At 47.2% G+C, this 26575-nt stretch overlaps 1 protein-coding gene across 1 annotated transcript; it reads right to left on the reverse strand.

Annotated features, from left to right (window-relative positions):
• Positions 1–2020: 2020 nt before the first annotated feature.
• Positions 2021–19540, reverse strand: C18H1orf159 (chromosome 18 C1orf159 homolog). Its single transcript, XM_063317411.1, has 9 exons — positions 19388–19540; positions 12076–12166; positions 8645–8720; positions 7611–7715; positions 6541–6606; positions 6145–6279; positions 5869–5894; positions 5151–5178; positions 2021–4172 (listed from the first exon to the last, which is right to left on the reverse strand). Exons 2-9 carry the CDS (start codon positions 12145–12147, stop codon positions 4078–4080), a joined length of 603 nt encoding a protein of 200 aa, XP_063173481.1. The 5' UTR covers positions 12148–12166; positions 19388–19540; the 3' UTR covers positions 2021–4077.
• Positions 19541–26575: the final 7035 nt, after the last annotated feature.

The raw sequence follows: 26575 nt of genomic DNA on the forward strand, positions 1-26575 counted from the left end.
TTGAACTATTTTCTGCGGGGAAAGAGAGAGAAAACTCATAGATTGTTACGAATTCGCTGGCAAGTAATTTGGGTCAAAAGCTATCTGGCAGCAGAGCTAACACTCCAACCAACCAAAAAAAAAAATGCGGTTTGTAAGACTCTTTTTATAAAATGAGGCCTAAATGCAAAGGATAGGCACATCGCTTCCTGGTGTTTTTCCTGGCAAAGTTGACCGCTCTCCCATTTCTACACCCGCTATTTCAGACGAAGAATCCGCATGGAAGTGTGCACCAGACAGACACATTTGGGTGTGCGCTCTCTCAACACCTTGGGAAGCTGCGAAGGGGTTAGATCAGCTCACCTTCAGATCAGCTCACCTTTATTACGGTCATAGACCATCAGATGGGTACATAATGGACATGCCAGTTACGTGGAGACGCAGTTTTGTTTGGGGATTCAGAGTGATGGGATACGTAAGCATCTTTGATGGAGAGAGCAGACTTTCTGCTTTGTGCCCAAAAGCACCCCAGATTTTTCCGGCATTACTGAATATGGCTAGAAAACATGTCGGTGTGACAACGTTGGGTTAAGGCAGTGTTTCTCAACCGTGGCAACTCTAAGATGCGTGGACTTCAGCTCCCAGAATTCCCCCACCCAGCGTGCTGGCCAGGGAATTCTGGGAGTTGAAGTCCACGGATCTTAAAGTCGCCAAACAATGGGTTAAAGGGACTTCGCCTATAAGGCAGTTTGCTTCAAATGAATTTTATTTCTTTGAAATAAAACATGTTTGCACTGCGCAACTCTAATACCTTGCAAAGGGTACCCAACTTCTTGCAAGCATCGTTCCAGCTGGCTGGCGACTGGCTTAAGCTTTGCTTCCTCTTAAACAGCAGCAGCCAGCAGAAGCTCTCCTGCCCCTATGTTCTTCCCACAAGACTTCCTCCTTTGAGGGCCAAATTCCCCTTTGAGGGTGCTCACCCTTGAGCTTTGATCCGGCTCTCGCCTCCGGGAAGATGGGCTGGGCTGCACTCAAAACCAGGAAACACTTCCAGGGGCAAACCCCAAGGCTCTCCAGTGGGAAGAACTGTCCTGGGCTGGCATTTCTGCCAAGTTCCCCATGATCACAGGCAGAAAGAAAAAGGTGGGGTGCTCTTGCTTCTTTTTAATACCAGACCCCCTCCCTGACAACTTTTCGGTTGTCTGAACATGCCAGGGTTTCGATAACATGCATCTGAATCTTCTCGGCACAGCCCTTTTGAAAGGCATGCAAGCTTTCAAAAGGATTCCAGCCTTCAAGAGCGGGTTGCCCCGCATGGCCCAAATAATTAGCTAATTAATTAGTAACAGCTACAAGCAAGGAACAACTCAAGAGTTCTCCCTCCCCACTTAATCCCACCTAATCACTTTCTCCAGCGTTTGCCCCTCGGTCTGTATCTGTCAGCTCTCTCAAGCAGCGTCTCTCAATCTCGGCCACTTTAAGACGTGTGGACTTCCACTCCCAGAATTCCCCAGCCGGCATCTTTCCTCCTTTTCTGCTTACGACTTTGGGGCTTTGAAAACTACAAACATCACTCGAGTGGATTTAACCTGGCCAGCTGTCTCTCTGAAACTCCTTTTAACAACATGCTTCGGTTTCTCCCAAGAGAGAAGGATGGTTAACAGCAACCTTCCCCTATCTGCAGCGAAATAATTCTCATACACATGGGTTCTTCTTTAGAAGAACATGCTCCCTCTAGGGGCCAGGGAGCAGCATGGAAAAGTTATTGCCTTCCTCAGGATGCTGTAAGCTGAAAAAAACTTGACTTATGCATGGACATAGACACAGCCATTTTGAGAAAGCAGAGGTAGCTTTGTTCAAGCAACACAGGGAAAGAAAGCCCAGAACTGGCTGACTCTTTTAAGAAGTGATAGAATTAACTCTGATATTCTGCTTTTATTGCTGCTGATACACCAGGCTTTTTGACAGCCTCCAACGGAAAACTGAACTGACCCGCATGCCATTCCAAATTAGCCCGTGTGTTAGTAATGCACCAGATCAGTCACCTTTTAACATTAAAAATATGTCAGATTCGGTGTGCTTTTATTCAAGGCAGAGGGAAGGGGGGAGGTGAAAGAGGAGGGAGTGAAAAAATAAAGATGTATATACAAACCCACACATTTTGCATTTGACACAATAGTGTGAAGGAATTAAAAAAAGAAACTGTATCTATTCCAGTGTTTTGGTTTAAATGGCTCACTTCAAAAATTTTTCACCCTTTCTGCTGAAAGAACAAACACTCTTTCCTTGCTGCGGATGGTGCAGTTCAGTCTGGGCGCAACCGAAAGAAAAGTACAATCCTGGAATAAGAAACAAATCCCAAACTTGCTATGGGCCAGAAATTCAAGGCATGTCCTTGAGGTTGAAACACATTACCAGGCAACAGAACGAGAGCAATGGCTTTTCCTAAAATTCTGCCCGGAGAGGAAGAATAACTCTAGCTGAAGCAAGCCACAAATGCACCAGGAAGGAAAGGACTGGCTTCGGTGTGTAAGGAGATAGCATGGTTTCATTGCATAGTATCTTGGTCAATCAGAGGGAGTAAAAAAGAGAAAAAAGAATCTCAGGACTTCCACAGGCTCTTCCCAAGTCACTTTCCCACAACAGGGATTATAAAGAATCCAAGAAGAGGAAAGGATTTAAAATAATAACCATGCAGCTCCAGTGTCAACAAACAGATTTTAAAAAAAGCTTTGAGAGAGGCATGGATAGCAAGACTACTGAACCCATGGTTGGCCACAGGCTTTTGGATTTTAACTCCCGTGAACCCAGCTAGTGTGACCAATGTTAGGGATGGGATTTGTATTCTGACAACTTCTGGAAGACCACAAGCGCCCAGGCCTTAACAGAAAGCAAGGCAAGGAGAACACAGTGTCCTTATTTAGAAAAAAGGCAGAAGGCATGTGACTTCTACCGCACCCCTCTCGTGGTCTGGCTCAAACATCTGGCAAGGGCGCCTACCGTTCAGGAGCGGGCGCTGTTCTCTATTTCCTAGATAACCTGAATCAAAATCACCCCCAAATGAAAATGAGTTGAAGAAACCCTCCACAGGGGAAGGAGGAGCAGTCTGGGGCCATTTAAAGTCGCTGAACATTGCCTTTGGAGAGTTAAGGACTGGCGCTCCTCAATTTGCATAAAGTCCTTGAAAGAACTCGAGTTAGGAGATCTGCATAGGGCGCAGGTGGGAAGGCGGGGAAGCGAGTTCAATTATGGGGAAAGCAGAGACACGCGTCAATCTGGAAGCTAAATCAATATAGACACTGTGTCCCCCCTGAAGGATATAGATTTACTTTTGAGGAGCAGCAAACTGAACGCCAACAGAGTATCCCCAATTCCCCGTCTTTCTCACTGCTGGCGAACGGAGGCCACGAGGTGAGCTGCCGACCGCTTGCAGAGCTAACTCTGGGCTTCCAAGGCTGGACACGGGCCCGTCCGAGGTGCGGTTTGGCCAGCACTCCAAGAACCGGAGGAGCAGGCTAGGATTTTCCGAAGGCGGGGGAACTTGGCTCGGTCCTTTCCGGATGCAAAGTGAAAAGGGGAGAAGCAATCCAATCTGAATGCTCAAAAAAGGCAATGCTGCCCTGAGCTTAAGGCCTTGGTCAAACTGTATGAAAAACACAGAACAGGAAGGGGGCCAACGTGCTTTCTAGCAGCCTAGCCCGTATCTGAGAAAACCGCCTCCGGAAAGCAGACGGTGCGATTTCGTTCCCAAAACCCGCCCGCACCTCCAAAAAATGGCACTTGAGAATCTCGAAGCGCGGCCACTTCCTCGAGGCGGCTCCCCGCTGGCAAGGAGGCTCAGTCCCAACCGTTTCGAAGTTGCCAGGGGACCTCTCGAAGCTGCTTGGCAACCAGGAAAACTCGCTGGGCGCCCATCCGAGAGCAGTTGCTCTAACCGTTCCTCTCCTAAAGCTAATCAAACTCCGGAGTTCCCACTCCACGCAGACGGGGACAAGCCTGACGGTAGCACGGTGGCCTTCTGCCCCCAGCCACCAATTCTCTTCTTCGGCGCTTCCCCAGAGAGGCGACGGGCTGCTCCGTTATTTACAAGTCCCAGTGCTACACGTTGCTGACCCGGGTCTCGGCGGACAGAGCTGTGCTGGTGCCGGAGGTCACGAGCGAACGCTCCCGTCGGACATAGCGGGGCTTCCGGACTGGGGTCAAAACAGAGACGCCGTTAGTTCCTATCCGGAGTTTCGTGAAAGCAGCTTAAAATTCATGACTTTTTACCAACTCCCCAGGAACCTTAGGAGAGCAGTCAGACACCCTTCTAAATATACGCAGGGATATTTAGTCACACACACACACACACACACACCCCATTTGCAACAGCACAGCTCCAACTGATTGAAAAATCGGGTCACTTGGACCAACAGGCCTCCCTTCCTGGAAATATCACATGGCTGATTTCCATTCCCTTTCTCTTTGGACTCCGGCTTACCGCATTATGCAAAACCCAATTTTTTTTTTTAAAAAAAAAGGAAATCAAAAAGAAAAATGGGGAGGGGACACTTGCATTTTTGAAATGATATACAAGGAGGACACAATATTTTGATTTGGAAAACAAGTGCTCCCTGGGGATGGCATGAGCCTCCAGCTCCACATGCTTATTAAGACAATTTTGCGGAAGAACAGGAGGTGGGAAGAAATCCAGTCCCCCACTGTAATTATTTTTTCTGCTCTAGCTGCCTGAAGCGGCGCAGGCATTTGCAGTCTGCAGAGATCGAAAACAAGCCACCTGGGATTTATTCAGGCAGACCAAACTCTTTGAGGCACCCAGCAAGGCGAGCCCAAAAACGCTTTTTTCAAGCACGCTGGTAAAATCCTGCGCTGCTCGGTCTGTTTTGAAAGCCCTGCTCCTTAAGGGCCAGAGCCGAACCGGGTGGTGGAAGTGGGGAGGGAACCATTACGAGGGACTGGGGGAATTGCTGCTTTGTGTTGAGAAGAGATTTCTGGGGATAAGATGAAAAAAATCAGACCACCAAAGCCAGCCAGGATCCCTAGCTTCCTTTTGAATAACTTGACTGGATGAAACTTGAGGGGGTTTTCCTGCCTAAACACCCTTGTTACTTGTGGCGTCTCGATAAGGCATTTTGCACAAAACAGAAAGAGGGAGAAAAAAAAATCCTTACTTGAAGAAGGTGGGGATAACATGGATGCCTAAAAAGAGAAAACAAAGTGAGCCTTCCGTTACGATAAACCACCCCCTGACCCAGCTTCTCAGCAAAACTGACAGCCGATTCTACCCATAAGGGGGAAGAATATCTATGGTGATCTCATGCCATAATTTCTCATTGGGACTGCATTTTCTGGACCAGTGTTTCTCGACCTTAGCAACTTTAAGATATCCGGCGTGCTGGCTGGAGAATTCTGGGAGTTGAAGTCCACCCATCTTAAAGTTGCTAAGGTTGAGAAACACTGACCTAGACCAGTGTTTTTCAAACTTGGCAACTTTAAGATGGGTGGACGTCACTCCCAGAATTCCCCACTGCTTTAAGATGTATGGGCTTCCAATTCCCTGCATGCTGGCTGGCTGGGGAATTCTGGGAGTTGAAGTCCACCCATCTTAAAGTTGCCAAGTGTGATCTAGACATTCCCTCCAGCCCTCTAAAGAGGCTTGGGGACCCCCAAAGCCCAATTCTGCTCTGGGCCTTCCTGAGGTTGCAACTCACCACCCTCTGAAAAAACAGGTCTGCTAACAGATCAGGGGAAGGTGAGCAGGAAGGGGCCACCCGGGGCCTTCCAGGTGGTGGGAGCTTCACCACCCATCATCCTCAGTCACCTCCTTGCCTTGTGAGGCTTTGCAGGATCTCAGAAATTCACATTCCTGACAGGTGGATTCGTACTTACTGATTCAGCAGTCTGTACAATGGACCCTGGAAAACACAGAAAAAGACAAAAAAAAAGAAAAAAAGAATGTTATTAGAGAGAAGTCCACTTCAATTATGTGCGCTGACATAAAAGGGCTCTTTCCCCACCAAGGGACTTGTTTCTGAACAGCTGGGTTAAACGGCCAAGGAGAGGGATTTTAAATGCTTTCATCCGCGAAAACTGCCACCGGAAGGCCTGACAGTCCCACCATTTCCCCCCGGGGGTGGGAATGCAACAGCTGCTGGACAAGCATACCTTTGCTTCTTCGATAGAAGAGACTGGGGAGCTTATTGGCACGTTTCAGGTAGAAGAAGGACGCAACGCACAGGATAAGGAAGAGGCTGATCAAGAAGGTCCCAAAAATTAAGGAAGCAGCTACTTCTGGGCCTCCTGTAAAGGCGAAAAACCGAGCAAGCGTCTCACAGAAGGGACTTCCTTTCCGAATGTTGCGGATTAATCCTTATTCCGAGTGGTGGAAACCGTCTTGCCGATCACACCCCGTTCCTTCCCCAGAATGCACTTTTTAAAGGAAAACAATGGCTTCTTAGCTGGGTCCTAGAGATTATTCCCAGAAGCTCAACACCGCGGTGCCTGGAAAGCACCCTTGCTGAGAGCCAACCCCCTTCAGAGGGTCTCTTCAGTGTTACTCACCAACACCGAGGTTAACTGGAGTTACAGTGGTTATGTTGGTCAAAGGATTCACTTCCCCGGCAGCATCTACAAGCAGCCAGAGATTTTGGGGAGAGAGGGGAAAAAAAAAAGGCACGTTCAGAGCGCGGCTGAATTTATCCAGTGCCAGTTGGAGCCGAGGCTTGCGTATAATTATTTTCCCCTGCTCCGTCACTCTGATTTTGCTTTTATATATTGGGGCACAGCGCAAAGCCACCCCAATTGCCAGTGCTATCTGTGGGCATTCATTGGGTTGACCATTCAATACAAACAACTTCTTATAACTTGCTTTTCGTAACAGATGCTGGCAAAGGGATGAACAAGAATTCAAGGTCTTGAGAGGCCTGGGTGCTCAGAATATCGCATGTCTGCCTATAATCCTGGCCATAAACCTCTGAAGTTAAGCAGGAATTCGCATTCCCGCAGCTGCAAAGGCGGAAGGAAAAGGAAGAGGCTGGCTGGCTCATCAAAGAACGCCACCAAAGAGTGTACCCGAGATAAGATGTGGGTAGTCCTCGCTTAACAACCACAATTGGGACCAGAATTTTGGTTGCTAAGTGAAGCAGTCATTAAGTGAACCCGACCCGGTTTTACGACCTTTCTTGTGGCAGTTGTTAAGCAAATTACACCATTTCCCATTGATATTGCTTGCCAGAAGCTGGCCAGGAAGGTCAAAAATGGTGATTACGTGACTGTGGGGACGCTGCGACGGTCCTAAGTATGTGGACCGGTCGTAAGTCTGTTTTCTTCCAGCACCATTGTAAGTCTGGACCATCACTAAACAAATGGCTGTTAAGTGAGGACTACCTGTATGAATCAAGGGGCTTCTCAGACCACATCAAATCAACAAGGGGCTCTTAACTGTGTTGTTCTCTTCTAAAAAAAATGAGGACTAGGACCCTGGGCCATTTTCCTCCCAAGACCCTGAGCCTTTAAATGCCTCTCTTGCGCCGTCTGCTGGATTGGGAGGGGGGAAGCAACGAGACATCCCACGCCAGGCAGAGCATCCCCAACTCGGCCCCAAGGGGTTAGAAGTCGAATCAACGACTCACCATTTTGGCAGTCAGTCAGGTTGTACACCGAGGCCGCAGGGAGGGTTTCATTCTCACATTTCACGCAGCTGCTGCTGCCGTCTTGGTTCCACCGCCTGTAGCAGCCTGCGTGGGGAGGGGAGGGGAGGGGAAGAAAGACAGAGAGCTGAGCAGAAGCAGGAATTCCCTTTCATGCTCAACCAAGCATCGGGGCCCAGTGTTCCTGACAATGTTCTTTCATCGCCTCCTGCTGAGAACCAGCACTGCAGTCTTTCAGGCCTCGGAAACTAAAGTGGAAGAGCCCTGGTGGAGATTTTTGACAGCATTAAAAAGAAAAGAAGACAGGAAAACAGAGAAAGTTCTCTTTTTTTCTTCCTCTCCCCTTTGGACAAGTTAACCCCTTGTGAGATACAGAAAATTAAAAGGTTGACTGCATCAGCATCTGTTTTACCACAGTGCCATTAAACGCCAACCAACAGTCGTTTCCTACCAAGAGAAAGAGCAGGATGGAGGTATTAATCTTTAGCTTTAAGACAAAGTTGCTCGGCACTTGGGAATAAGGAAGCAGGAGGCGGCAAAATCGCCCAGAAGCACGTAGGAGGGCTTGCCAAAACGTAAAAAAATAAAAAGTAAAAAAACAGTGTCACCTGAAGCGTTCATTTCAGCCCTGATCCCAGGAGGGGAAAACACAGTAATTTTTTTAAATGTTAGAGGAAGCTGAGACAAATTACTGGGATATGATTTTCACAATGACTGGTGGTTGAGATTTTATGTATTTATGTATTTGTTTATCATATTTTTTATCACCGCCCATCTCCCCCACACAGGGGACCCTGGGCGCTTCCCACTAAAAAACATTAAAAATTCAGTAAAATCATAAACACTACCAATAATCAATACACGTCGATGCTTAAAAGCCACGTCTAGGGCCTGCAGCCTCCCTGCTGTTGGAAAGGAGACCATGGAGAAAGCCAGCTGTCCTCAGGATGAAAATGTGAAAATGCTCCTTCGCCACCCTCCTTCTCAGCAGGCCCCGACTGTCACTAACTGCCTACCTGGAGTGCACTGGCTGTTGGCGAGACAGGTGTGATTGGCATCCATTGTATCGATGCAGCATTCTGCTTCACATTCCTAGTGCAGGGGGGAAAAAACACGTTTTCCCAAAATTCACTTCTTGGAATCCTGTTTTCCGGCCCCTCGGCACCCAGGAGAGCCCAGGACCACAAAGCAATACCGCTTGTGTGGCGCCACCTTGTCCGAATCACAACCAAACCCACAATAAATAACAGAACAGAAGACAGGCTGCAGCTGTGCTTGGGGGGAAAAAAACCTACATGCAGCCTGGTGTGGTCCTGGCCCTTTGCCTCCGAGGCCCACTAAGTTAGCTTTGCGATAGAGAGGAGACCCAGCCCAATTCTCCGAAAGGGAAGAAAAAAAACCCTTTTTAAAAACCACCCGCCGAAGCTCGCCAGAGATCCTTTGCCCAAGAAGCACGCTCCGCTTTGAAAAACTGTTCGTTCGGCGCCTGCCAGAACCTCTCAAACGACACAGCAGCCTTTTGACGGGCACGGGGCTGTCAAAGCAAATCTAATCGTGCCTGGTTCTTGTGGCCGATGACGGCATGCGAACAAACAGCTCCGGAGAGGATTCCGATGTGCCTGCAATGCTCTATTCCCTCCATCATCGTTTTAACAAGAAGTTGGCCCATGCTCTTGCCCTAACACCCTCCAGGCACCCCGAAAAACAGAGAAGAGAGGGGTCAAGGGGCAGCCTGGGGGGCTGTTGACCCTACTTGTTTCTCCTTCAGCGCCTTGGGAAAAGATCTGCCCTGCTGGCCTGTGGGACTCACGGATACTAGGGAAAGAGGCCCCAGGTCCCCTTCAGAAGAGCTGAGGTTCATGGCCAGCCCCAAGCCAGTGTTCCTAACCACCAGTTTCTGGAGATGACGGTTAACAGAGGTGGTGGGAGATTAGAGCTTCACCTCCCTGCGATGTAACTTTAATACGACCCCGGCTTGGGACAGGCCGGAGGATCAGTCAAGGCCCCCCCAAAGACCACGTTTTGGGGGCTGAAGCTGCCAACAGCCCCGAAATGCATCCTTCAGGCTAAAAGCCCATCCACGTCTGCTTAGCTGGGAGGAATCTCAGCAGGAGTAGGCAATGGGTTGCAAGTCCCCGAGGTCAGGCACTTCAGCTGTTTCAGAGTCAGAACAAACCGGGACGGCCTATACATTTCACGAATAAATCATTCCAACCCAGGAAGGATTTCCCACCAAAGGGGAGACCCATCCAGGACCGATCTTCAGCAGCGAGTGGCTTGCTTTTGACTCCCTGCCCAGAATCATTTGGCTCAAAGCCATCCGAGCAAGTGCACTATGGGCATTTAAAAGCGTGTTTCTTTTCTTCCAGAGCATACCGCCCTGGGCACAAAGCAAGCTCTCGCGGGCTCCCCTTCCGTGTTCCGCTGGTGTTCCAGTTTGAAAGCTGCTGTTTTATTTACAATCCGGGCCCACGACTCCCGGAGGGAACGTCTTGGTCCTGCCTGTTCTTGAGGCCTGCTGCTGGCGAGTCGCCAAGCGCTGTGGTTATCAAGACCGGCAGGATCGATCCAGAAAACCAGCCCTTTTAAATGAGTTGTCAAGACCGCAAACACCCCAATCTCCAGCCCAGCTTTTACAAGAGAGTTATTGTCTTCCTGCCAAGGTCCGGTCCCTGCGATGCTTTAAGGCGTGGCGATCTTTAGCAATATTTTCTTTTGCCTGAAGTTGTAACACGCCATGAGGACAACTGCTAAAAAGCAGGTGCTGGAATTTATTGGCGGCACACACGAAGAATAATAATTCAATCCGGACACAGTGCTTGCCACCAGCGCTGGATTTTGGATTTTAAACTGGAGAGCTGGGATATAGTTGCCTTTCCCGGGAAAAATATTACTTGAGGAACGTTTTACATACGGGTGGGGGAGAGCCTGCATCGAATAAAGACCTATTTTAAGTGTGCTCCTTGGTGATCAAAGAGTAGATGTCCTAATAGCCAGGAACCACGCTGAGACGAGAATAGGTCTCTAGTGTTTTATTACTGCTACATAAACAGAAAATCCTAACAAACTGAAGAAGCGTGGGAAAAACCCAGATATATAAACCCCAAAGGCGGGCCCGATCTGTGTCTCTTTGAATGGCTGACCAATTCCTCAGTGCTACGCATGCGCTTGACAGTCTGGGTGGGAGCCCCCTGCTCGCCATCCTTACTCATGACAGTAGATCCTATTTACGATGTTGGTAAAAGAAAAGAGCCAAGAAACAAAAGCTCTACAAAGATACTGATTTAGGGAAAAAAATTCAGATGGAATCAACTTGAAACCAAGGAAATCTTGCCCCTGTCTTGGGTTTTAATGGTTGCCCAGAAGATCACACTGGCTAGATTAGCTAAACTAATTTGTGCTATTCTCACCTCAACTGTGTGCGCCAGAAAAGAGCCGTCTAATTTTAAAATTTGTGAAACCAGCAACAAAACACGACTGAAATGCTTCGGACTCCCAGGGCGTGATTTTGGCTAAAGCCTTGCTCTGGTTTTGTCCAGGACAGAATTACCCACTGTGGCCAAAAACCGCAACACTCAGACACTTGGCCACCGATAAGAAGCCACTTAAAAACAGATTCCTGTCATTCTGAATTATGGGAATTCTGAATTATGGGAACTGCCATCCTACACATCTGGAGGGCTTTGGGCTGGAGTGGGCTGCTTTGGAGAGTTCAAAGGTCGTCGCTGGGCCCCGGGCTCACATCTGGAGGTGAATGAATAGCCAGGATACTTGTGCTGGAGAGTGTGGGCCCCCCTGGGGCAGAGGGAGAGAAAACCCAGCTCTACCAGGCCAGATAGACAAGGGAAGAAATCTTTTTTCTCTTTTAGAGAAAGACGAGAGCAGATTCTATCCAGATCAGACCGCAAGTTACGGGCTGCGGGAATTCTTGCCATTCCTTGAGCAGAAATCAAGCCCGCCCTGATTCACGGATGCTCTAAATCAAGATGAATATGAGGAGTCACCTATGAGCAGGTAAAAGAGATGAAAAGCACATAAGAAGGGATATAATTCAGCCTTGGTTGGCTTTGTAAATCACGCTCAGAAAGATTAGCTTGGGCTTGGCCTGTCTGGAGGAAGGAGAGAAAGGGGGGATGCTACCTGCGCGCAGGAATCGAAAATGGATGGCTTTGAAGCGGCAGCGGAAGCTCTCCCCACAGGAGGAAAAGGCTCCCAGCTCTAATTATTATTACTCTTCCCCAAAAATGCTGCGCTTGAGAAATATGCTTTGCAAGACCTGCCCCCAAGCCCCCAAACTGCGTGTGCTGCTCCGCTTGTGCGGCGTAATTTGTTCCATTTCAAAATGGTCACGGAGCAGAAGAAATAGGGGGTGTGCGATGGAAAAATCTTTTTCCATCTCGGTATTTTCATTCTAAATTTGAGCCAAACAACACCAAGCTGTACCTACCAAGCTCTCAGTGGCTTTGCTGGTGACTTCTGCTCCGAGCACAGTTAGGAGGATGACGCATGGCACCGCCATGCCCGAGAGGGAGCAAACTCTACAAAGGAAAGGAAAAAAATCCAATGCTCAGAGCTCCACCATTCCCAGTTCGCTGCCCCCACCGACCCCCTGTTAATAGCAGCACGGAGGCAGAATGGCAAGGACCTGCTTTACCTGGCCTTCGGAATAACGCAAATGCTAATTTGGAGACGCTGGGGGATGTCACTGCCAAAACAGTGCTGAATATTCCTGTACCTGCTGACGGGCGTGTGCAGCTGCTAAGAAACCAGGGGATTTATCAGTGGGTTCAAAATACAGCCAAAGGGAGGTTGGAGGAGCCGCCAATGGGAACAGTCCCGTAGCGACGTGGCCCCGTCGGTGACAAGATGGCCTTGCAAATCCTCAAGCCGCTGGGTGCAGGACAACAGGTTCAATATGAAATAGGGGATACAGAAAGGAAAGGCAGAGCGTCTTTTGCTTTTGTGGCAGGGTGCGTCCACACCCGTCCGCACACAGCCTGGACATGACAGACACGCAAACACAAGATAAATTTCTACTTTTGCAGACCCTGCATGACACGCTGTCTTGGGAAAGGAGCCCTTCTAAAATCCCAAGGGGACAAGACTTTAAAACTTCCCAGTTGGAATCAGTTGTTTTAGGGTCTTGTTATGTCACACAAGCTATTTTGAGCACTGGTTACCTGGGGCGAACAGAAATCTCCTCCAGGTGATCAGACAGGGAAACGCTTGCAAACACAGGCTCCTTCCCTCCTCTCCTGCTTTAGCACACCAGTAAGTGACATAAAATGAGTCACATCTTGTAAACTCCGGGAACGATAATAACTTTTATGAACCCATTTACAAGGCTGTATTAAGTTCTAATTTGGCATGCGCAACTGGAGCAAACTCCAGTAACATAAAAGCAATTTTGATCAAATTAAAAGGGCGGTGGGGGGGGGGGAGGCAAAGGAATCCAGTGAAGTACGCAGAACAAATTGGCTTTTTGATAATCCAAAATTGGAAAAAGGATATGCCTCCTTCAAGTGATAACTGGATGTCCTTCTCTCTCCCCCACCCAAAATGAAGTCTTAGAAAATGAAGTTATCTTTTTAATCTCCAAAAACGATACTAAATATAGCTTCCGAAGCACAGGGAAGGGGGGGGAAAGCCTTTCACATCCATCATTTTCCTCCAAGCCAAGCTTGCTCATTTATTCCTGGGAATTTATCACATCAAGAACCAAGCAGACCTATTAAAGGAGAATGAAAAACTGAGAGAAAATACACGCCTCCTTTCTTGCACTTAAACCAAACAGAGATATCAAAGCTTTGTGGTTTGTCAAGGTCCAGGGTACTGGCAAGCCTTTCTGTTAACTGGCATATCAAGCTGGGAGGTTTACAAGCCTGTTCGAGGACCGTTTCTTTTCTATAGGAAAAAGGAGGAAAAAAAAACCCAGTTGGTTCTTGATGCAACCAACAGTTTAGGAGTTGTTTTTTTACTCATTCCTAGGAGTTAAGACTTTGGGACCTCTGGGCTGAGATGGACTAGCACCTCCCCTCTGGGATTCGATTGCCAGGATCTGGCAGATCAGAGGACGGGCTGGTTTTTGCAGATGGCAAGTTGGTGTTAAGCAGAGTCTGCCTCACCCTCTTGCTCTAGAGGCCTTGGTCAAAATTAAGTAACCCCGGCTGGAAAGCCAGCAGAAATAGAATAAAGTCAGGAATCATGCTTTTTTACTTGTGGTCCTCGTGAAAGAGAAAGAGACAAGGAGGTGAAATAAGAGGCTGGCCAGGAAAAGGGTGCTCCATGTTTGCTTCTTGGGACCAAGATTTCCGGAGAAGAAAAATGCCTTTTTTTGGTGGTGGTGGGGGAGCTGGCTGACACCAATGTTGAATCGTCCCCAATTTTTGGGCTTCAGCGACAGCAGCTCTGTTAACTGGGGTGAACAGTTTGCTGCTGCTGCTGCTGCTATTATTATTATTCCCTCCACTTAGAAACCCACAGAAATCAGGGAGGTTATAAACATCAGCATAGATTGGCAAGTCCACACGCATATCTGCTGTTGAAGGCAATTATTTCCTTGCTACGTCTCCTTGGTCTTCAAGGAGCTATGGAAGAACCCGCTGGGGCTGGCAAGATCAAGTAGCGGAGAGTTCCTAAGACACTTCTTGCCAAGGCGGGCGAGAGCTTGCCTCTGTTCCTCGGCAGGCATCCCAGCCTCCTTGCCGCTGCTTCATAAAGATATACTACATATTATTGCATTTATAATCAAATTATGACTTCCTAATTACCTAATAATTTTATGCTTTCTTGGAAAAGGGTGACAAAGGAGAACCCCAATCTTCCCCAAGGATGCTGACAGGGCTAATGCTGGGGAGAAGATAATGCTCCTTGGGTGAATTCTGGGAGTTGAAGTCCACACCTCTCAAAGTTGTCAAGGCTGAGAAACACCGCACTAGATGATTAACAGTATGGCCACGCGTACGGCCCGTCTTGTGTTTTGCCAGTATCAGTGGGAAAGGAGAAGATAACATCCACTCCTTCTAGCTAGCCAGTGGTCACTGAACAGCCCCTGGCACTCACACCTGGCCTGATGCAGCACGCGCCACATCTGGAATTTAACCAGCCAACTGCGACAGCCCTGTTTGGGGACAAGGTGGATTACTTCGCAGCTGAGTTTCCTTTTTAAATGAGCTGAAAAATGGGAAGGCTGTCTCAAGGGGACAGTAGGCTGTCCATCCATCCCACCGATGGTCCTTTCGCACGAGCTGCCGTGAACGCTGTGCCGGAAAGCATCCATCCATCTTCTCCAGAAGAGAAGAGAAATTGGAGCCCGGTCGTGGAAGGATCCTGGGTCTAGTGAGACTGGTCTCATCCTGCCCCCCCTCGAGAGTCCAATCATGTTCTTATCAACCAGACAAGAGTGTTTATGGAGAGATCTTTCTTTGCTGCTACAGATTTTAAGAGGCTCATTGCTGCTCTGGCAGGAACAGGACACTGGATTTATCTACCTTCACGGCAGAATTGATCTGTCTCCCTTCAAGATTGAGCCGCCGCCGTTTTTATTCTGGCTAAGCCAATATTTTTCCCTCCTCCGAGGAGCTGGACTCACGTGCCGGAATCGCTGTCTCCAGCCCCCAGCCCCCTTCTCAGCGCCGGGCTGGATTAAAGACTTCCATCAGAACCCCTCCTGCTTCGAAAAGATGTGGTAGGAGAGGCCGTGCAAGGCTGTCTGCAACCTCTTCCTAGTCAACTTCCCTTTAAGGCCTTCTGGAGTGCGATGTCAAGTGTCTGTAGCATCAGGAAGAACTGATCATTTTTGAAGAGCATTCCCAAATAATCCAGGATTAAGGAGCCAAGCTGTCTTTCAATCAGCACATTCTTTAGGATCGCAACTTAGCAGGGAGACAGGATGGGGACAGGCCTTGCTCTGAGAAGGCACCTGCTTGTTTTAACACATTGGGGGAAAGTGCACCACAGAGTGCTCGAAAACAAGCCCATTTCTTTCCAGCCTATTTTGTCCCCAAAAGGCCACCTCAGCAGGCGTCTCTGCTAGGGCTCTGCTATCTTGGTCAAGCCTGCCAACGTCTCGAGCCCTCGAGGACCATTTTACAGGCTGAGCACAAGATCTGTGGCTGGCATCTTGCAGGGCCTCCTTGACACAAGTCAACTCAGGAGGTGTGCAGAGCAGTGACAGAAAATACAGTCATTTTAACGCACAAATTTATAAATTAGACCATTTCCATCAGTCTTTTTTTTTTTTTAATAGCACACGGAACCCATGTAATTGGCAATGAAAATGGGGAAATTATTCCAACCGAGTTTTGACAAAGGACCACGGCTTCTGGCACAAATGGTGCCTCCGCTTTTCCCCAGAAGAGTGAAACCCACCAATTGGGCTTACATTATTTGGCTCCGCTTCTCACTCAAGCGGCGTGAGAGCAGGGGTAAAGATTTCTAATACTTTAATAGTTAAGCTGATTAAAAGGAGGCAAAGCGATCAAAGCAGGCTATTAATCGGGACTGCAACCGAAAGAATGGCTTTCGAAGGGCTGTAAATTAAAAAACCAGCAGAATTCATTCCAGGGGAGGGAAGAACAGCTTTTTTGAACGTGTGCTGAGCTAACGCTGAAGCAGAGGCTGAATCCTTCCAAGGGTCCAGAGGCACACCGGATTACGGCTTGAGGTTCTCTACCCCTGTTTGGGTTGGTTCAGGCAATCGCAATTTGCCAGCCCACTTCCAGAGTGTGGTTTGGAGATCACTGCTAAGCGTGGGCACAAGGCCAGCTCTGTTGGTGCACGAGAGGGGAAAAGTGACTGTTCGTGCAGGAGCCCGGTGTTCACTCTATGCTAGTGTACGGGTGAAATGCACACCACCAGGCCCTGTGGAGGAAAAAACTGCCCACCCCACTTTCTCACACATTTTCGCCCTCCCTCCCAGCCTTCAATTCCTTCCTAATTCCCTTTCGCGTGTCCTCCGAGTCCCTCTTACCAGTGGAAAGCCGAATGAGCTGCACGCGTCCCTCGCCTCTTCCTCCCCAAAATGGGACTCACCTTCGCTCAGCTTCTTTCTCTAAAAAGTACTAAGCTTTTTGACCACACAACCAGGGAAGGCTTCATTCTACAATGGGAACCTCAAAGCCGCTGCTTGAAAATCCACAGAGAGGCCCCTTTTAAAGCCCCACCGTCCCACGTCACAAAATGGGGGGAGGATTATTTAGAGAAAAGAATATAAACTGATTGAGTATAAATTTGATTTAGAATATAAATGGGGGTCACTAGCTCCAGAACCCAGGAGGAATGCAGGGCCCGGAAGCTTCATTCAACATTTCTGAATCTTGAGAAGGCCCAAAGCCAACCTCTTCCCAAATCTTTCTATTTCCTATCAAAAGTTGTCCAATGAATAGGCTAGCCCCCTTGGCCATTTCTGCTCTTTTTATTTAATGACACGAAGGCCAGACTAGATGCCAGCAAAAGGAAGGTTCAAGCAGAACAGACAGCTCAAAGCAGCGGTTTTGTGTGCAAAAATCTCCCTGCTTTGCCAAGCCCCTAGTCCTCAGGACTATGAGCAAAAGCACAGGGCGCCAGTCAGTGACAATCTGCCCCAGCATGTGGGGCCTTCCTATAAAATTGTCCTCATAGCGCTGATGGGGTGATAAAATAGCCGAGGAAAAAAACAGCTCCATTATTAAAAAAAAAAAAATCTCAAGAGATGAAGCAGCCCTTGCTGTCTTGGAAATGTCAACCAACTGTTAGGAGAATTGGGGGGGGGGTGTCCTTTCTCTTCCAAAATTTGGCCAGACTTCCAGAACCTGCCGAGCTGGTTACCCTGCCTAACTTTCTACTCAGCACATTTCCTGGGTCATTACAGGAATGAGTTCAAAGGACACTCTGAACCTTGCTCTTCAAGAAATGCAGGATGCTGTATGAACTTCGATTAAAGTCGGGGCTTTTGCAAAGGAATCGAGAGACTTCAATTAAAATGACGAATCTCTTGCTTTAGAGGGCTTAGAAACTGTTCAAGTCTCTTGCTACAGAAATGCATCCTGGTTTTTGTTTTCCCACCCTCGTTGGGCTATTGTTGCTAAGTCCACCAACTTCTTTTCCTCCCTTGACGCCACCAAACACCATTCTTTGACCGATCCAGGAACTTCATTTCCTGAAGGAAAAATCCATCTCAGCCAGAAATTCTTCAGGGGGCAGAAACGTAGCATTTTAGCACACAGTTGGAAAGCCTCTCTTTTTTAGGAATAGTGCCTTGATTTCAACTTGGGGTACCAAACCATACATCACAGTTCCTTTCTGACAATTACAAATGCCACAGTTAAGTCCAGAGACAGCCCACGCGGCAAAGCTGAGACCCAGCCACCTCGAGATCCTGTGTGGTTTTCCGCGGAATGTTTGCTCCTCCTGGTTTCTAGTCCTCATGAAGGCAGGGGAGAAGGATGAAGGCCCCGATGCCTCCGCTTACCTACAGATTATCTGGTTCTTGCTCCCTAACTGGGGTGTCAGCATTGAAACTATTCCTTGAGCAGAGCCACAAGAGAAAAAGATGGCTTGATCTTCTACTTCCTTAGCAGATGAAAGCTGCTTCAGAGAAGTAGCCACCCCAAGCCTACAGGAAGTCTGGTGACACATCCTTGGAGGCTGAAAGGGCAAGAGAAAGTGCAACTCCGTACACTTACGCTTACGTTGCCGGTGGTATTTTTCCCCTCGTCCTTGTCTCTCTCCGATTTTCCATCCGTTTCTTGCACCTGGTTTGCTAAGACTTGTCTGTACAAACGGTCGGTCATTCTTCAGCGGCAACTTCCTGTTTCTGCTTTTTCAGCCGAAACCAGGTTTTATACCGGCTCAGATGGCTTGTTCCTAGCAACCCGGGCCGAGTGCTCCCAATCGCTCCGAGAAGGGGATCCACCCTCCCTGGCTTCCTCCCATTTAAAAACTGAGCCCAGGAGGATTTCTAGAACGGCACCCTCCAGATTAAAAATTGCCAAGGTTTTTAAAAGATGGCTGAGTGGAATTGCTGAGTTCCCGGGGACAATCAGAGGCGTGATATTACACGTCTGAATAGCAGCTGCTGGGCCAGGAAGGCTGGGAGCGATGGGAAATGTAGTTCCACATGTGGGGGGGGGCACCTGGTTGGGCCAGAAAGGCCATGCGTGGGAAACCGGAGGACGGTGGCCCAGGCCAAGCTGACTGGGGATGATGGGCAGTGCGATCTCCCCTACCCAAGGTGGCATGATGAGCCAAGCTGGGAGGGGATGATAGGCATTGCACTTCCCCGGAATTGGAGGGCATTGCATCAAGACTGGCTAGAAGGAGAGGATGGGTATCGTACTCCCACAGATCTAGAGGGCATGGCATTGGGAAAGGAGGGGATGATAGGTGCTGGACTTTATACTGGGCCAAGCAGGCAGGGGAGGATGGGTATTGTACTCCTACGCAACTGGAGCGTCTTGCCTAGGGCTGGAGGGATGGGCTTTGTACTTCCACGCGCCTAGTGGCGGGGGAGCGGGAGCCCCACACCCCTGGGGGGCAGGGGATGCTGGGTGTTGTAATCCCACGACCTGCAGCGCACCTGCAGGCGAAAGCGATCCCCAAACTCTCCCCGCGGGCACCCGGGGCGCCCCCCAAGGCAGGCGCTGGACCGCTGCCCCATAAGCCACTCCGGGGGTCCCCGCCGCCCCGAGATCGCCCGCTCCGCCGCCCCCGGTCCACGAAGGGCGGGGCCGCCGCTAGCTCCGCCCCCCTCGCCCACCGCGCCCCCCTCGCGGTCTCACCTGAGCGCGCGGGCGCAGGAGCAGCCCTTGGCGGCGGCCGCCGACCACGCGACCGGCTCTCGTTCGTACCCCCCGCCCTGAGACGGCGGCCCTACCTCGCCTCCGCCCGCTCTTCCCTGGGATTTGTAGTCCCGGCCGCCCCGCCGAGGCCCGCCCGCGCATCGGGCGGGAAACTACGCTTCCCGTCGATCCCCGCGGCGCCGCGCCTCACCTCGCCCAGGTAGACGCCGTGCCGCCTGGCCCACTTCCCTCTTTCCCCCGCGGCGCCTCTCGGGAAATGTAGTTTGGCGTGGGACTCCATGCTGAGAGGACTAGGCCGCGGAGACTACAAGGACCAGAGATCCGCCCGGGCGGGGAGGCCATCTTGTGGTTGCTAGGAGACGGAGACGCCCCTAGTGCAGGCAAAGGGATCAGGTGAGAGAGAGGAGGGGGTTTACGGGGGGGGGGGTGAACCTATGTGCGATGTATAAATGCCCCGTAAATGCACTTCAGCTGCAATTTAATATAAAAGGTTCTCCTCAAGAATGTGTGCGAAGGTTCACTTTAAAAGTACTGTGTCTATGATAGGCCGTCAACAGGACGCGATGAATAATGTGCAGACACACCTATCATAATTGTGCTATACATTATGCAACCCCAATCCTACGCAGTAATTCACCAAGGTTGTGCGAGATAATAAGGCAATATGCATGCTGCCATCCCCATGCGCGAAAGAGTGGCGTCTGAGAGGCTGTGACTGTTTAGCAAGCAATTAGTTTCATTTCAAGAAGCTGAGCAATTTATCCCCAAATTGCAACAATTTGCTCCTCATCAGAAAGTATAGAATGATTTTATTCCAGTCCCCAACAATTTTGTTCTTTCTTGAAGGGGGGGGGGTATGTTTCGGGCTCAGGAGAGACAGGAGATGAAACATGATTTGGATTCCTTCTTCTTGGGCCCCATTACGCCCTTGATCAAAGGCACAAACGAGGCTTATTTCAAACAGGCAGCCCCAAAAACCAAATCAAGGAACCAACAGGAATAAAACCAGACTGGTAAAAACTTTATACCATCTCAGACTTGTTGCTGGCGTTCCTACGAAAACGTTTTCCGCAAAAGTTTATCTATGCAGGCAATAGACAGAGGTGGCCAGCTTCTAAGGTTTTTACCAGCAAGGTGCCACGACAAAGTAGGCCCTGCGTTCTGCTGGGGGGGTCAAAAAAGTCAAGGTGGTAGCCACATCTACATGACCAGAGCCCTGTCTCTTTTTAGGGGTGTTGTGTCTAAAGGGGGAAGAGCTTTCCTCACACGATCATGGCCATCCTCTCGGGTTTTTTTGACCCACCTGCCTGCCTTGTAGCCTTCTACAACATCTGAGTGGTGCTGAAATCCTAACCATTTTTGCAGCAATTACAAAGGTAAAAACTGGCTCCAAGCAGGTACTTTCCAGGTCAAAGGGGTTGTTCCCCTCCAAACTCTTTGCTGGTTGAAGGTTGGGCAGACAAATTTTATCCAGTTGGTGCCTGTGGCCACCCCCCAAATGCAAAAAGTTTGAAAGATTTGTCCAGAGGGGCACCTTGATGCGAAATTCTCACACGCCTGTTTGCTATCCCTTCAGCATTCAAGGTGGCTTTGATTCGATCCATTCGTCTGCTGGAGTGGAGAAGGTGGGACGAGATGGCAACTACAAGATTAGGGTAATTCTTATTTTTAGGGATTATTCCCACAATGCAAGGCACAACAAAAAAAAAAGTTGGTGACGTGTGTCCCTTAGCCTATGGCTTTTCTTTGCAGACATTTTCAGTGTTTGCTTTGGATGGCAAGGGAGCCTTGCAGGAGATCTCAGAGGACTGAACAGATGTCCCCTTACAAATTAAGACCTCGTCCACGCAGAGGCTTTGTATAATGTGTAGATTATAATAGAGACCTTCCCCCCCAATGCAGTTTCTTCCATGTCAAAAGGTTGTCACAAATGCCCCTACAGATGCCTTTCAGATGGACTCTGAATTTCCTCTGTTGGGAAGGAGAGGCCAGGAAAATTCAACTGCTGACTCCGCCCCTAATTGGATGGCCCCTCCCATTCTGCTTTGGCTCCTCCTGCAACTTCAGGCTCCTCCCTCCCCTATTAACTTCAATTCTTGCTTGCTTACTGGACCAGTACAAATGTATGTTATATAAATAAATGCATGCACAGAAATATGCATAGCTGGCTGGGGAATTCTGGGAGTTGAAGTCCACACATCTTCAAGCTGCCAAGGTTGAGAAACACTGCTTACAACAGTGAGGTCACGTAGGTGGCAAGATAATGACTGGTCCAAGGCCCCAGAGGGTGCACTTGAACCCAGCTCTCCACATTTACAACTACACCAAACAACTTTGAAATTTGGAATTCACTGGAAGTAGACCAGCTCGAAATTTTGTAGAGGGAAAGACTGAAGTATTGCAGCAAGGAGCAAAACCTCTAAAAAAAATAATAAGAAGAAAATAGCAAAGAGCAAGATTTGTTTAATGTTCTATCAGCCATCGAAATGCACTCCACTGGTGGAGAAAAAGTGCACGGTGGGGATGTATCGACCTTGTTGAGTTTTAAGTGCTCTCCATTAGGAAGACGGCTGGAGATACTTTGAAATAACAAAAGCAAAACTCCACAGAAATATTGGCTTGGGATTTGGAAAGACCCAAAGTCATCTAAACTCAAGTCCCTTTCCCCCATTTCTGCCTGCCCCAGACTCTTAACGGTGTAATATTTGTGCCTGGCTATGTGGTTTAAGGTTTTCAAACTGCCATTAAGATCTCCGGAGAATACACCACAACCATTTTCCAGGTATTTTAATAAACTAGTCTATTGGTCTTGTGCTCGACTGAGTGAAATTTTAATTATCTGTGTAATGAGGCCCAAACTGATTGAACTGTTTTTCTGTCTGCTTTAAAAAACAAAAAAGGGGGTAGTTTATTCCATTAACTTAAGCAATGAACTTCTATCCTGATCACAAAGCCATTTCAGCCGCAATTAAACCATTGCTGTTGCTTTCCAAAGGTCCTGCCCACACACACACCACCCCAAACTCCCACATTTTGTGTTCTGAACAGCAGCAGTGAAGCCTAGATGTCAGGCATTGCCCAAATGTATCAGCAAAATTGTCCAGTCTTCTAAAACCATATTGTCCACAAGGTCAGAAACAAAGCACATACAGTACATACAGATATTTGATAAGACCAGGAAAAGCAGATGAGCAGTTCATGTTAGACTCCCAAGTTTTTTATTGTGTTTTTTTGATGATTCACAAAATGTCTGGTTTCTGGCCATCGCTAAGAAGGCCCTGTCTCTTGCACACTTCAAAGTGATCTGGCTTAACAGCCGCTGTGCAGGCAAATACGGTAAGGAAGGTGCTAACGCACTTCAAAATTACACAGTGAAATTGTAAGCTTTTTTTGAATAACCTGGATCCAAACTGTTTGGGGTGAAGAATTGTGGTGTTTCCAACCTGTGAATGTTGGATCTTTTTTTGCAGAGAACCGTTTGGAAACAGCATGCAACAGGAGAGGAAAAGAAATTTCTGTGCCTTTACTGTGTATTTTGGAGGCGATGATGATGAAGAGAAGGCTCAGACGGCAGACACCGAGACCATGCAGGAAGCCTTTGAGAAATTCAGAAGACAGCGACAGGTAAGGGTGATCGATTTGAGTGGGAAAACTTCATTTAGTTCCTATGAAAAATGACCTGATTTTGCATTTTTTTAAACAAATACACTCACTCTTTTAGAAAGGCCTTTTGCAGAAGTCTGGCAAAGGGGTGCACGGCTGTAAAAAAATGCAAGCGCATAGGTTTGTAAAAGTAATGTACAAAAATGTGTTCCATTTGAAGGCGTGTGCACAAACTGTGTATGTGATGCAGGAATTGCTCACAGAAATGTGTACATTGGGGAAAACGTGCACAGAAGGGGATCAAAATGTCTGCGTGTGAACTTGGACATGACCTGCTCAGGCCGTGAGGGGGTCCAGGGGTGAGAAAAATGAGGATCTGAAACAGGCCAAAATGAGGTGAAATTGGCAAAAATCGGTTTTTGTTAACCACCCAGAGTCCCCCACTTTGGGGGGAGATGGGCGGTGATAAAATTTGGTAGAAATAAATAAATAAATAAATAAATATATGATAGATAGATATGATAGATAGATATAGATATAGATAGATAGATAGATAGATATGATAGACAGACAGACAGACAGATAGATAGATAGATAGATACGATCAATTGATAGATATGATAGATAGATAGATAGATAGATAGATAGATAGATAGATAGATACAGTAGATAGATAGATAGATATGATAGATAGATACAGTAGATAGATAGATAGATATGATAGATAGATAGATAGATAGATAGATATGATAGATAGATAGATAGATATGATAGATAGATACAGTAGATAGATAGATAGATAGATAGATAGATAGATATGATAGATATGATAGATAGGTACGATCAATCGATAGATATGATAGCTAGATAGATAGATAGATACAGTAGATAGATAGACAGATAGATAGATAGATATGATAGATAGATAGATAGATAGATAGATAGATAGATAGATAGATAGATAGATAGATATGATAGATAGATAGATAGATATGATAGATAGATAGATAGATATGATAGATAGATAGATAGATAGATATGATAGATAGATAGATAGATAGATATGATAGATAGATAGATAGATAGATAGATATGATAGATAGATAGATAGATAGATAGATAGATAGATATGATAGATAGATAGATAGATAGATAGATAGATATGATAGATAGATAGATACAGTAGATAGATAGATAGATACGATCAATTGATAGATATGATAGCTAGATAGCTAGATAGCTAGTTATGATAGATAGATAGATAGATATGATAGATAGATAGATAGATATGATAGATAGATAGATAGATATGATAGATAGATAGATAGATAGATATGATAGATAGATAGATAGATAGATAGATATGATAGATAGATAGATAGATAGATAGATAGATATGATAGATAGATAGATAGATAGATATGATAGATAGATAGATAGATAGATATGATAGATAGATAGATAGATACAGTAGATAGATAGATAGATACGATCAATTGATAGATATGATAGCTAGATAGCTAGATAGCTAGTTATGATAGATAGATAGATAGATAGATAGATAGATAGATAGATAGATAGATAGATAGATATGATAGAGAGAGAGAGAGAGAGAGAACCTGCCAAATTTGGAGACATTGATCTTTGCAGATGGGTAAAAGGAAGAAGCTGAGAGGTGAGTAAATTTGAAAAAGACAAACTCGCTCATTGCCAGCATGGGTTGCACACTGAGAATCTGATGTCTGAATATTATTTATTGTAAATAGTCAAGTAACGCCCACTGAAACTCTCTGGAAAAGCCAACAAACATCTAACTGTTACTATGAGCAACGAAAGGGAATCTATTCAGTTTTGTAGGACAGATGCTTGACTATCTGTGGCCCAGTCCGGTTATACGTTTCGCCTTATTCGTGTTTTGTAGACAGAGCGAAGAAGAAGCCCCTAATTTTTCCCGGTCTTCCCCTTTCGTTCAACACGTTTGGTCTGTCTTTTTGTATTGTTAGAGACTTTTGAAGATGTAACATTGGTACATTTCCTTTTTGCACCAACTCGAGTTCAGCTGCATTGTGGGAATGGGGATGGAAACAGACATTATATTAAACAGGGTATAAACCATTCGCATTTCTTTCATCAGAAATGACTGTTTCTAGGAGGGTGAAGGGTTTGTTTGTTTGTTTGTTTGTTTGATGTGGTTATTAGTGCATGGATATTGCTGAACTGTTAACTAGAATCTGGAAAATGGCTCCAAATTTAAGATGACCCCAAAGCATACATTCCTTGGTTGAAAATAAAAATTAAAAATCCAAACAGGTTGATCTCGAGGCCCACAATTAACGTACACATTGGGCCAGATTTGCAAAGGCAGACATGTGGAGACATCTACTTTATTCCTCTGAAAAACAGGCTGAATATTCTCTCCCCTGATGCTAACATCTGCTGCATCTTAAAAACCTAGGCAAGCTAGTTTTTCCATTCATATTTAAAGAAAGCAGGCTTTAATTTGTCTTTGATGTCTCTCAGGAGGGGAAACCCTTTTCTCAGTGCTGAAAATTCCACTCAATACACAGAAATGCTAGGTGTTATTAAAATTAATGATTGCTTTCTTTATGATAGATTTACATCACCCGCTTGCTGATTAAAAACCGAACCACAAAATTGTATTGGCTCAGGGTTGTATGTTCGGATATGGCTGTGTGTCTTGGCAACTGCCTCTGCTGTTCATTAAGTTCACGCCTTCATTAGCGTTACCTTTGGGGAGTTTAAGTGTGTTTGTTTTGAAATAGATTTAATAATTTAACCGTTCTTACCGAGCCCACCTTTGCAGAGCCGTGGTCACCGGATGTGCAGAACAGATGCTGCAAGTAACGAAAAGGGAGGAATGGGGTAGGGAAAGATTTTCAAAGCTTGGAAGGGATGGATTTTTCAGCAGGGGAAGCATTTGCAGGCTCAGAGTAACATACAAGGTGTGAATTAGGGAGGAGAAAGTGGGGCTGAGAGGGTTAGGATCAGAGGCGTGCGCTGTCTCGAGGCCCAGATGGGATGTCCTGATCTTGACCCTTGAATTCTAGTGGTTTCATGTTTGAATCAGGGGTTTCAAGTTAAAATGGGGCCCTTTTGAGCCCAGAATTCTTCTGCTAGGCTCAGAACGGCTCTTTCGAACTCAGAACGAAGCCCTTCAAACTCGAAACGGGGCCTGTCGATCGCAAGACGGAGTGCTCTGAGCTTGAGGCATTTGAAACCTGAAAACCTGGAAAATGGGAGAAGGTGAAGCCCCGAAACCGAGTTCCCATTTTAAGCAGGGGCCAGGGTTTCCTGTCACGCTTCCCTTCCCGGATCCTCCTCTCTGCGAGCGTCACCTCTGAGCATGTACAGAAAGGCATGCAGAGCTGTGTGTATTTTCCTATGTGTTTTCCGATGTGTATTTTCCTATGGGGCTCATAAGAAGCTGCTAGTTCCACAGAATGGGATTTTTCTTTGAATCGGTAGCTTTTATAACGGCTCCCTCGGGAAACAGAATCGGTGCAGCTATCCGAGGAGATACCAAAGCCGGCTGAGCTGGCGCTG

Source organism: Candoia aspera, chromosome 18 (genome assembly GCF_035149785.1).
Source record: "Candoia aspera isolate rCanAsp1 chromosome 18, rCanAsp1.hap2, whole genome shotgun sequence".
NCBI lineage: Eukaryota > Metazoa > Chordata > Lepidosauria > Squamata > Boidae > Candoia > Candoia aspera.

What these genes read in the sequence shown, in the direction of transcription:
- C18H1orf159 (XM_063317411.1), bottom strand. Translation starts at nt 12,147, where the DNA reads ATGGCGGTGCCATGCGTCATCCTCCTAACTGTGCTCGGAGCAGAAGTC. An exon ending in CCTGACTGACTGCCAAAATG is followed by an intron (nt 6,607 to 7,610) that starts GTGAGTCGTTGA and finishes GGCTGCTTGTAG; the next exon opens with ATGCTGCCGGGGAAGTGAAT. An exon ending in CTTCTATCGAAGAAGCAAAG is followed by an intron (nt 5,895 to 6,144) that starts GTATGCTTGTCC and finishes TGTGTTTTCCAG; the next exon opens with GGTCCATTGTACAGACTGCT.